The 12,675-nt window shown below is 41.8% G+C and overlaps 1 protein-coding gene across 15 annotated transcripts in view; it reads right to left on the bottom strand.

The window, feature by feature from the left end:
* KIAA1217 (KIAA1217 ortholog) overlaps positions 1 to 12,675 on the bottom strand; it is a 366,907-nt gene that overhangs the window by 44,090 nt on the left and 310,142 nt on the right. For all 15 annotated transcript variants that reach the window (XM_017741429.1, XM_017741426.1, XM_017741424.1 and 12 more), the window contains one exon: positions 5,388 to 6,220. In XM_017741429.1, coding sequence (XP_017596918.1) covers positions 5,388 to 6,220 — 833 coding nt within the window. The remainder of the gene's footprint in view (positions 1 to 5,387; positions 6,221 to 12,675) is intronic.

Below are 12,675 nucleotides of genomic sequence, written 5' to 3'. Positions count from 1 at the left end.
GGCAGGCCAGGGTTCCCAGGGATGGGACAGGCTGCCACTCCAGTGACATAGGAAAGACCAAGGTTCCCAGGGCACAGGACAGGCTGGCACCCCAGTGACGTAGGGCAGGCCAGGATGTGGAGCACTAGGACAGAGGGTCAGGCAGAACACAACAAAGCGATGCCTCTGCTTGCTGCTACGAGAAGGGTGGTAGCCTGAGAAGAGCCAACGCTCTCTGCTCAGAGATTAATTTCCCAGATAAAGCTGCATCTGTCCACCACCCAGGAAGAGCAGGGAGGGTCCCTTTTACAGCAGCTGGGAAAGAAATGGCTATTTTATCAACCCGAGCACAGAAAGGCATTGTTTCACATTGTTTTCCTGTGAATGCTGGGAGAGTCAGAGGTGGCACCATGGTGGGGGAGGAAAGGAGGCAACAAGGTCAGAAGCGACGCCCAGCAGAACTCTGTCAGACTTGGCTTTGGCTTCTCACAGAGCTTGGCCAGGAAGGCAGGGACAGGCCACTTACCAGCCCTCTTCTCCCCAGCAGCCTGACCCACAGCTCTGGCTCTGGGCATGTCCAGGAACTGGGGCCTGGCCTTAGTATCTCGTTCACCAAATTCAGCAGAACCAATGCAAGCCCTTGCTCTTCTGGGGACTGTGCATGGATACATCAGATTTCATCACCAGATTTCTTCCTTACAGCTTCACTGATGTTTCACATTATTCCTTCTACTCCAGTTAACTGGAAGTAATTCCAAGAAGGGGTACAGCATATTGCTGAATTGGTATCCACTTGTCACAGCAATGCTATTTAAGCATGACGTTACTTGCATGTTAGCTCCCTTTCCTGGGGACATCTTTAATATTCACATCACTGAGAAGATACTTCATACAGACACAGAATAGAACTGGTCTGTGCAACTGTTCATTCATGTTCCTGTCCAACCCCAGGCTGTGCAGCACATCACCCACAACAGATGTACTCAAAACACCAAATCTGCACCATGAACTGACTGGCACACCTTCCTGGAGAAAACATTTTCAGTGACTTCATATTTTATAGTTAAACTCCAAATGAAGCCATGAAAAGGGGGTCAGAAACAGAGAAATACACATTTCTTTCTATATTACCCTATGATAGAAACATTTCATTATAATTTTTTTTTTTAATCTCACTGGAAAAAGAAAGGAAACAGGAGTAGGTTGGCTTTCCCAATGGATTTCCTAGAATCAAGTGAAGGTGTCTTAGTCAGACTTTATCCCAAATTCCCCCCAAACAGATGAGTGGGTGTCCTGGAAGGGTGGGAACCCAAGATCAGCAGAACTCTTCTGTATTCTGCTTTCTTCCCACAGAAGGATTCACACAGGTGAATATTTCAGTCTTCTAAGGAGAAGATTAAACTCAAACCTTCTACATCTTGAAGCTAAAAAAGAAGCTCTGAAGCACACCAGCTGTTACACTATTTGACAACTCTTATCCCAGAGCCTGCATCTCATCTTCCTCTAACAGAAGGAAGACAAAATAGAGTTTACCTTTCTTCCATCCCGTATTGGTCATTGGACTTCATCTTTTTCTGCCTGGTTATTCAACACCTTTCACCGAGGAATATGCAGTTTTGACCCTGTGGAAAGTGTCTGAGAGGGTGTATGTGCAAAGCCTCCCTTACACACTTCTCAGTGCATTGCTGACGGAGTCTCTCACTGTCCATGCCTTTACAAAGTAAGGTCATTCTTCCCAAAGCATAGAGTCCATCCATACTTCAACATATCAAACAATAAAGTGGTTTTGTGGAGGGAACAGTATCTAATAATCTACACATGGCCATTACACTTTAGTCTTGAACTGCAAGCCGTGAGCCAAAAATGTGATCACATTTTTTGCTCAGTCCAACTATCATCTTCTCTCACTAGTATGGCATAAAAAGTAGACGACAAAAGTTGTGTTCAGGCAGAAGAGAACCACAGTACACCCCTAAAATGCTTTTGGAGGAAAAATATTCTAGAGTTATCTTGCTGTTTAAGGAGTAGCAGCATTTATTATATACATATTTAGCACTATCAAATAACCTAGAATTTTGCAACATGTGTTATAAATCCAAAGATTTAAAGTTAAACAGCATTTAATTTTATGCACTTTTGGATAAACAGCTTCTTTTCCAATTTATCAACATTTAAACATCTGCTTGGCCCATAGTAACTTCCAGAAATGTCCCACAAGCTACAAAAATGAGCCATCCAAAAACATGACAGCAAATCACTGTTTAAACAACTCATGCTCACTCACAAAAATTTACTCATTCTTCCAGTAGACTTCAGATTTAAGAGATTTTAGCATTTTTTCACCTTTGAAGGTGAAATCCTGCAAACTGTTATAACTTCTAATATTTTTCTGCACATGAACACTATCTTATTTTATTTACTGTTGTAAAGTAAAGCTTTAGGAGGAACTCTTCTGGTAAATGAATTAACTGTGAGAATTTATTCAATGCTTTATACCACAGAAGTAGCTATCTTGGAAATAACCGAGGTAAAGCAGTTACAAGAAAGCCCTACATGAAGCAATTAAATCCCCCTCAACTCTGCCTTAAGTAACAGGCTTGATGAAACTGGCTTCTGCAGTGTCAAACTAAAATGGGAAACTCCAAAAGGAGAGCTCAGAAATACCAGTTTTCATCTCTCATAGATCCAAATCTGCTGCAGTTAATGTTCCAAAGGTAATGGAACTATTTTCTTCAACAAAACCAGGATCCAGTCAATGAGAGGTCTTGTCTGGTGTAAGTACCCAACATATTCTGATAAAGTACAGAGATATCCCAGTTCAGCCTTGGACTGTAAAAATTGAAGGAGAACTGCGATGGGAAGAGAGATTCAGTTTTACTTCTGACATTGTCACTATCCATTTCAATCTTCCTCTGACTTATATTTAAACTTGCATTGTCCTGAGGTTGTGACAGCACTACTTGAAGGTAATTTCCACAAAGATATGACACAAGAGATGTTTTCTTTGCTCTCAGCACAGTCCACTAGGGACTAAAGCAACAACAGTGCTGAGATGATGCGTTTGTTGCCTGCAGGGTCCTCAACCTGCTCCTGAATGAATCAGGGGAGTCTGTCTTGCCACAGTGCACAGATGCGTAAGACCTCTCTCCTCAGCACCTCCAAGGCTAAGAGCTGCTCTGTCTGCCCACAGCTGACACCTCTGCATGCAGGCTGACTGAACACACTACTATGTGCTCTCTGTGGCCTGGCTTTTAGGCTCTTGGCCTCAGCAAGTAGTAACATATACAAGCAAGCGGCAGACACCTCATTTTACCATGCCTGGAAGAGAATGAATTCAGCCCTATTTCTCCAATCCCAAAAATGTTCTTACTCACAGAAGCAAGCCCATACTGTTTAGGGGTGTAAACTCTAAGTCCTACACAACAAGGCAGGGGATACCTGTCTGCCATTATACACATCACCCTTCAGGTATCCATAACAACCTGGTAACAATTCAGCCCCTGCTGAAGCAGGAAAAGAGCACCTCAACATGGATAACCCCTTGTTTGGTTTAGTACGGTTTAAACACTGTTTGCTTTCAAAGTTTACAAAATCACTACAAAGCAAAATTACAGCTTAGAGCATTTTGTGTTTGTAGAAATCAAACCCAATTCTTAATATTGCAGATTTGTTAGAAAACACACCAATTTGCACAAATTGCTTTTGGTATTTACAATTACTTTTTAGAAAGTCACACTTCCTCAAGGTTGAAAAAAACCACAACACATAAAGACAGCTTTCAAAATTATTCTTTCAGTGCCATGTGACTAATACACACCATGCTGAATTTTAGGGTCCTGTATTTATATGGAAGTGCAATTATGCAAATACTGTTTTCTTCACTGTTGATATATTCTGGGACCGGGATTAAAACTCCTGGTGCAAAACTCCCTTTTAAGGAGCTGTAGAACTATCTGTGTAGTTGCTCTCTATCCATTCACAAACACAGCCTTGTGCATATCTGTGTAGCTGAGTGAACAGCTGAGATACCCAGTGGGAAGACAGAAAATTGCCCATAAAAAAAAAAGGTTTTGGTGTCCTTCCTTATTTTTAATCCCTATCATGAACTTTGTAAAACTTTCAATCTGTAAATGGATTAAAATTGGCAAATTTCCTTCAAATAATTTCCTAGCTTTAATAATGGTAGCTTGAAATGAAATTTCAGATACCTGCAACTTTCTCTTGGAAACAGATACATAAAAATCAGATCTCACTAATCTTAGATTGTAATATGCCCTAACTTGTACTCTTGTGTCTACCAAGCTATAAGCCTGTAATTTTTGTGGGTGGCTGATTTTCTTTATTTTCTTCCAGTTTTTCCCCACCAGTGGACCTCACGACCCACTTTTTTTTCTGGCCAAGCATGGTAAGAGGTGACTAATTATTGAGCAAGTTGCTCAGATAGAGGGGAAGCCTGGGGTCTATATGAAGCTCCATATCTTCCCAGTGGTTAAGGCAGTCAGCAGTTACCTTTGGCCTCTGTGAGCTCAGCATTTTCCAGCTATTCATCTTCACTTCCCTAAAGAGCTCTATAAAAGTTAACAGCACAAACAATACGCTAGAGATTAACACAGCTCATATAAATACAAAGCAACCGCCTGGCCATGTAATGATTTTTCTCTCCCAGGGCAGGGTCTATGGCAGGAAAAGCTTTCACAGACCTTTGTGTAAATCTGGTCCTTAAAAAGACAGGAGAGATCATTGTCATCATTGCCATTGCACAGAAGTTAACAACAGTCAGGTCACCAACTACTTGTGATGCTGGAAAAATCATTGGGAACAGCATTCGTGTTTCAATTTCTTCCCTGGAACAGACTTGCTTTTCTCAGCAGTTTCCCCTCACAGAACATTATTGTAAACAACTGTCCTATTTTTATGCAAATTCATGTTCTACTGGAGATAAGACAGTAATGATAAATTCTTCCCATTTCCTAACACTAGATGAGAAAAACTTCACTTCATAAAGAACCAAAATTGTAATATCAGAGTGTCATTCTTAATGGGGGTGAAATATATTCCCTTATTAGCAGGAACAGAACATCATTTGTTCTTGTAACATGATCTGGCTGTCTGGAAAGAAAAATCCCAGTTAATCATTTTATTTTATTATATTTTTTCCAATGACTGAAATTTACACAAATGAAAATAACTAGGGATTCATCATGGGTTGGCAACACTTTCAAATTAATAATGAATGGTGTCACATCTCCTCTAAATTACTAACTACCTTGACAGGCAGCTAATAAACACTGCAGCCGGGTGCAGCAGCCTCCTACACATTACATTGTCCCCTGAGTCTTAAACGACAAAGGATGTGCAGATTAGGAACGTTTCTCATTTGCATAAATTAAGCCCCAGCTCTGCCTTACCTTGTCTCCTTATCCTTGGGCATCGTGGGTGACCCATAGCCAAAGGCCTGCTTGTCCGCGGGAGAGGGCATTGCTTCGGCCATGCCCGAGAGGCCGACAGCACTCCGTGCTTTTGCATCCGCAAACATGGGCGGTCCTGGCTCCTTTTTGAAGGACTGGCGGCTGGGGGAAGACCTGTCAGGCTGGAGGGTGTGGGCAGGAATGTGAGGGCCATGGTGAGGATGAATATCGATCATTCTCATGTCAGCCACCCTGTGGGGTGAGGCTGGAGGTGTTTTAGAGCCAAGAGTGGGCAAATGGCTCTCCGGGTACTTTCGTGACTTTTGTCTGTACAAGGACTGCTCCAGCATTTCAGGCTGCATAGAGGGGTTGCAGTAAGTGCTCGATGACCTCATGGCACTGCGATGGTAGGCTACGATGTGATCGGGGACATCAAGGGGGTGTCCAGGGAGTGGTGCAGCCACACTCATCCTCCCCTCGTGAAACAAGTAGGGGTCGCCGTACAGACTTTCATTTCGGACCAGGGTAAGGTTTTTGTTACTCATGTCCTCATCTGGCTTCACATCCCGTCTCTCCAAAATGGCGCTTGGGCTGGGTGATATAGAGCGCGAGGCTGGCACGCTGGAAAGCCGGTCCCTGGGGATGGTGGCATTGCCTGGCACACCCATGGGCCGGCCCCCACCATAGGGAATCCTGGACGGAGAGGGAGGCATGGAGTGGGGCACTGGGGTGGAGGGTGGAGAGCTGGGCATCACATGCAGAGGGTGTGTGGCAGATCCAGGGCGGGAACCACTTGGGCCATCTCGTCCCGTATAAGCAATTTCCCTCTGCATCTGGAAAGAAAAGGAAAAACACAGAAGATATAAAATTACTGAATGAGCAAAACATGATGTGGGTTGTCTATGGAAAATTAGGAAATAAAAACAAACCCTCAAGACAAAATAATTTTACATCTGCATAAATAAAACACTTTGGGACCTCAGTGCCTAATGAAAATAACAACTATAAACAGCAATAAAATGGGCTGTATGTTACAGGAATATGAGCGGCTTAAAAATGCTTTTACTTATGCAAATACCTTCTCACCCTAATCTGATATTCACAGCTGCTGAAGCTGAAATCAGAGGTTGCGGTGCCACGTGTTTCAAGTACATGTAGCCAGTGACAGACTTAAACAGTTTATTGATCAGACACACAGGCTAGAGTTCCCTGCTTCCAAAGCAGGATAAAAATGCTGATGCTCTGGCATCACAAACATACCTGAAGTCCTTAGACAAGAAAAATAAATATTACAACTAACTGGTGATTTTCTTCAGTGCAGGATTTAAGTTTTTAATGACTTGATATGGTCTTTATTACACAAAGGATACACAAAGCATAGAAGAAAAACCCACACATTAATTGACTACAACATAGTCAAGTTATATGAAAACAGTTTGACCCTATATAACATGTGCCATTGCAAAGATAAGAGTGATTCAGAGGGTTTGTGGAGCACACGCTCGGAAAGTCATTGAACATTTTATCATAGTTTTGTAAGCAGCAGTAAGGAACGAGCAAGCAAGGAAAAGAAACGAGAAACTGCCAGTCCAAATGTATTAGTGCTTTGTTAAGAGAGGCCTTGGCAAAAATCTGCAATGGATACCTGTGCTTTTGAGAGTGTAGAATCTCACTCTGACAACCATGACCTCTCTAGATGGCTGAACACTATCAATGACAGACAGGAGAAATTCTCCCTCTAGAAAGCATCATGTGCCTGCTCTGGTGCCCTTGGGCTAAGGCGGATGAAGAGGGAAATGAAAAATTCAGCTAAGGACCAACTACATAGGAAAAAAATGTATAGTTTCTAAAATTCATGCTGACAGTTTCAGCCTCCCTCTCCATTACCTCCAAGGGATTGTAGAAAACTGTGTATCACCAAGCCTGACTCCACATTCCTAAAGTTACAAAACACAAAATAATGTACATTGGATGTTGCTGATCTGAAATCTACACAATTTTTCTCCCCTCTCACTCCTTGCTTTGATAATGTGACTGGATTCATTGAAGTTACAGTGATCCATGGCAGATGAAGCAAGAGATTATTCCTGCCCCACCACAGGTTTTTCCACTGGTAAGGGAATTGCAGTGTTAGTATATAAACAATAGCTGTTCTTATCACAGCAGGTTCTGCACTCAGGAATTAGAAATGACGTTCCCCAGGGCTGGAGATCAACAGTCTGGAGAATGAGGTATCAGAAAGAAGAAAGGAGATAACCTGATTGTGGCCACAGCAATAATAAATAAGTGGAACAGAACAAAGGTGTGCACTGGGATAGGCCTTTTATGAGCCAGACAAAAATTATGAAGCCAAACAAGAACATGGCATAATTTTTTCATTTGGACAGAGACTTAATCTAGTCTGGAATTTAAAATAAGACATAATTAAAATATAACTAAACAGTATTAATCGCTTTGTAAGAGGGAATTCAACATATTTTCTATTGGCTTGAAGAAACACTGCAACGTACTAAGCCATATTGTGTGTACTGCCTCTGGCTCTGGGCCAGCAGAACAAAACAACTCCTACTGACTTGAGCAGCTTTAGGATCATGTCTTCAGGGACAGGCAAATGCAGATGTTTTATACCAAGAGAAGAACACAGAGAAAGAAAATGCTCCTAGATTTCTACTGTACAAGCTACACCATGCCCTGTTTAGTCACTTCAGATAAAGCTACAACAGATGGAATAGTATCTGTCAAAGAAACCACAGCCACTAGGATATGCTGGGTTGCAGTGAGAGGAAAATTCCAATGTTACCTTGCAGAGAGGAGAAAACCTCCGTGGGAAGATTTGAAAGGTTTAACTTCCCCTTACTTCTGGACTTCATATTCCTGTATATGCTCATTAATTTCTCATAAGTCAAAGCAATCTGTCATAAGAAAAATTACTATTTTCCACCTTAACATCATTTAGATGGAATACTTTAAGACAGAAAAGAATTTGAATATGGGACTATTGCTCAAAATCTTGTGTCTGAGTACTGATGTATATAACATTATTTACTTTTGCTTTAATATAGCACTTGGTGTACACAGCCTCAATAAAGGCTCCCTTGGGCTGGGCAGGGCACAAACACCTGGGCACCCAACCCCTTTCTGAAAAGTTCACCTGCTGTTTTAAGCCAGGACTCAGGCCCTGGGTGGAGTGTACCAAAGGGGAGACTTTTGGAGCCAGAGAGTCCAGGGTGCCCAGGAAAGATTCACCAGGGCATGTGGGCTGGGCAGGGATCTGAGCTGGTTCCCAGGAGCCAGGCAGCTTCACCCGGTGGATTACAGTGTCTTCTGCCACATGGTTGGTATTTCCTCTCCAGATTCTTTGCTAATGGTAAGTTTAAAAATGTGAAGGATGGTCTTTTCTTGCTTCTCATCTGTACCGCTTTGGTGTGACAGCCTAGGCACACTACTCTCTCTCATATATATCTCACTTTCTGCGCTGTTTTTCGTCTTCCATCCTTCACCACAAAACCCCCATGTTGCTCATTAAACCCCATATTCTTCTACATAGGCTATCTTGAGCCACTTGGCATGACTCAGGGACAGAGAAAGAGGATATTGGGTTTATCTGAGCCTCTAAATAACGAGTGCTGTCACAAACAATTGCTTTGAGGGCAAGAGGAAGATTTTTTAGAGAAAGGACAGGATCATGTGCTTTTCGACTGCAGCCATGTAATATGTTTGCCTAAGGGTGTGGTTTTCTTTAGCACATAGCTCTCTTCCTTGTTCTTACTGCCTACAGAACTTACACCCTTGAAATGGAAACTTGTCTTATCAATCCTTTGGTTAAAATATGGCAAACAGCTAGCAACCATTTCCGTATAAAACATTTGAGGGAAAATCACATCATTGAGAATCTCTCACTTTCTATAGCAAAAAAGATTACACTATGTTTAAACATCTCCTGTGGAGGTTTTTGGTCAGTCTAACAAGACTTAAGACTGTAAGATACAGATTTTGATAATTTTTTAAACAGGATCTCTATATACTAAAGAGTCAACATTATATAAAACCAGCTATGTTCTTTATTTCAAAGCTTATTGGCACACTGAGTAACTTGCTAGATTTTGAAAATATCTGTTGCACAAAGTCAGCAAACCAGTTATCCATCCACCCGAGTGGGTACAAGGAGTCTTGCTCCTGGTGGCTCACAGAGAGGCAGAGAAGCAGAGCCAGTCCCTCTGCATCCAGCAGACAGGGCACGCGGAGCTGTGCCTGCGCACGCACCAGGGCAATGCCAGCCAGCACCCGGCACCAAGCCTGCCGCTGACTCATGAGCACCACTCCAACCCTTCAGCTCACCGTGCAGCTGGATACCAGACATACAGCCTGACTCAAGCCATTATCTGCTAAGATGCCAGAGTGAAACTCGGGCAAAGGGAAAAGTAGGCCAGAGTTTCTGACCTGGCAGCCCTTCCCACTGCTCTCCTAGGCCTCCTCTACATCACCAGACAACACAGCAATTGGCTTTGCCCCAAGTTTTTCAGACTGCCAAAATACCTACACAGACCATGTTCCTGAGATGGAGGTTACCCGTGCACCCTCTTGGAGACACTGGGGAGTTCCCAACAGACTCCATTAATCACCTCTCAGCCATGTGAAGCTATTATTTTTCTTACTCTCCCTTTGACACCCTGCATTTCCCTGAGGAAAATGCACCTATGCTCCTCAAGCTGGCTCACCCAACAATAAACACAGGACACCTGCAAAGAATTATACTGAGACCTTGGAGTCTATGATGAAAAAGCTACAGAAACACTAAGTACTGATACAAAACTGATAAATTAAACTGTTTGTAAAGAGATCTTTTATGAAAATTGCTCAACAGAAAAAAAATCCTCTAAAAAGTAAGGCAATCCTTCACTTTTCTAATGAGGAAAGACTTAATTAAAGAACCCTCAATCCAACAACAATAGAATCCACAAGTTTGTTCTTTTTCATAAAAATAAATTGACAGCTTTACTGTACTAGTTGTCCAAACCGCTCAGCTTCACCATTAGTTGCACTATATGATAACACTTCTGTCATGACTGATCTTTCATTCCAGTTGAATTTGGAGAGCTGAAAGCACAAATCCACTTTTGAAAAAACCCAAACACTTTTATACAGTTTTAGTATTTCTAAAATAAGATAATTTACAATACAAAAAAGTGCACTTGAAAATTACAGAATTGGTAAACAGTTAAATGAAAATTTTAAGTATCTGTATAAAAACTATCTGTCTGAAGCCAAATCACACATCACTGAGAGGCTGTCACACTTGTCTGTTCTTGCTTTCTCATAGAATGCCTTCTAGTTCCTATAAATTTCCCCATTCTGTTGGGTCATTACAGAAAAAAAAATCATGCTGGTTGCAGTTGTGGGTTCCTCCAGCTGCTTGACGCCATATTTGAAAACTTCAAACACATTAGCATAACTTTTAGCTGTTTCTGGTCAGAAACTTTCCAATGACACGTACTTTCAGCAGACAACTCTAATCCAAGAGAGCTGAAACGTTTCATAAAAACTTCAGTAAAGACAAAAGCTGGGAAAAAAGCACCCAACAGATTTCAGTCAACAGTGGTGTTATTTCTTACCAGACATCCCTTGAGTGCTCTAGAGCTTTGGCTTTCCAGATTTGTAGACGTGGGTCAATTTCGTTAGAGTCTGATCTGGGATAGGGACCCCAGTTCTTCCATGGTCTCTTCAGCAGGGTGGGTGCTCGGTAGTTTGGGGTTACCGAGCAGTGAGACATGCCGGGGTTTCAACAGCCATCACTCCTCAGCAATGCTTCCAGACTAGAAGCTTACTTGGCAATTTTGGCTAAGAATGGGCCCTCTGATGCCCAAAAAAAAGGTTTCAGATCACGAAACCACTGACCTTGACTAAGCTGGAACCTGGTCTCAGCTGAATCTGACCCCACAGTTCATGGTTCTAGGAGCTGCCAGGGTTCACAATTGGTTTTCACTATGGGGACCACATGCTGGTAAAATGAAGCTGATTTCAAATGTTCAAACTTCCAATGAATGGGGAAGTCCAAGACCCAGCTTGCTGCTCTTAACATTTTTCTATATTTTTCCATGTTTCCACATATTTCCATTCTTTTTTCCTGGATAATTTTCCAGAAAAGGAGTTGCAGAGCTCCCTAAGAAATCTCAACACTTATAATTAATTTCCCAGTATTAGCATGCACCTAGGTTTCAGTTTTTTAGGTCCTTTTGTATAGTTTCGGTATGTGCCCAGCTGTAAAAATCTCTGTATTATGGTGAAAGGAGAATTGAGATAAAAACTCAGACCATCTAGGAAAGAGAACCTTTCTTTTTCTAGGGACTGATTACAAATATGGTGGATTTGTCAAGGGAATCATTGGGTTTTTCTTCTTCCATTTATGCTCTTAATTCCATGTTTTTTTCTTTTCCTTGACAAACAACAACACAGTCAGTCAATATAAGATGTTTGTTAGGATGAGCCTGTGATGGTTAGTGATGGTGAAATCATCCAGTCCTCCCGCTTCTGTGTTCATAGATTACTGTTTATTTTGTCCAGGCTCAGCTAGCTAGAAGTTGACATGAAGAAAATAGGAGAACCAGAAGATGATGCTCCCTATCTTAGGAGGTGGAATTTAGAGAACATAAACATGACCCTCCAGAAAGGAGGCATCCTGAGTGAATCATAATCAGGTGTTGTCACCACACTACTCAATATCACTGTGACATCCAGTCCCCACATCTTTCTCCCAGTTGTGCAGGTGTGCACAGAGGTTATGGCAAAAGCACTATTTGATCCTTAAAAGCAGAATTTTTAGGACACCATACTGTGGTTACCAATACACTGACCTGAAGCTCAGACACAGCATCATTTCCCTTGCCATGCCATAGAGCATCAAACACATTCTTAACATTATTCTCCCTTATTTTGTACATATATGTTTAATGCACACTTGTGTATGAATCCAGTCCCTACAGTGATCCAAATGTTTTACCTCAAGGTATTTTACATGTCTCAGTATGTCCTTTTATATCCCTGACTACATATAAGTTTAATTCATACCATATCCTAAAGCTCCCATGGGGAAAACAAAGAATATCTAGTTCACTTTTTACTGAATGTAAAACAGATCCATAAAATTCTAAGCTAACCACAAAACAAATGTAATGGTAATATCAAAAATAATGTTTGATTCAAGGCTTCACCTTGCCTGTAAGTCAATGTGCATGCTGAAGATGGATCATGCAAACAAGCAGAGAGGAGAGTTTTCAGACCAAATCCTACA

This window comes from Corvus brachyrhynchos, unplaced genomic scaffold, assembly GCF_000691975.1.
Source record: "Corvus brachyrhynchos isolate BGI_N302 unplaced genomic scaffold, ASM69197v1 scaffold167, whole genome shotgun sequence".
Classification (NCBI taxonomy): Eukaryota; Metazoa; Chordata; class Aves; order Passeriformes; family Corvidae; genus Corvus; species Corvus brachyrhynchos.
Note: the sequence above shows the minus strand (reverse complement) of the source record. Positions and strands in the feature narration are given on the sequence as shown.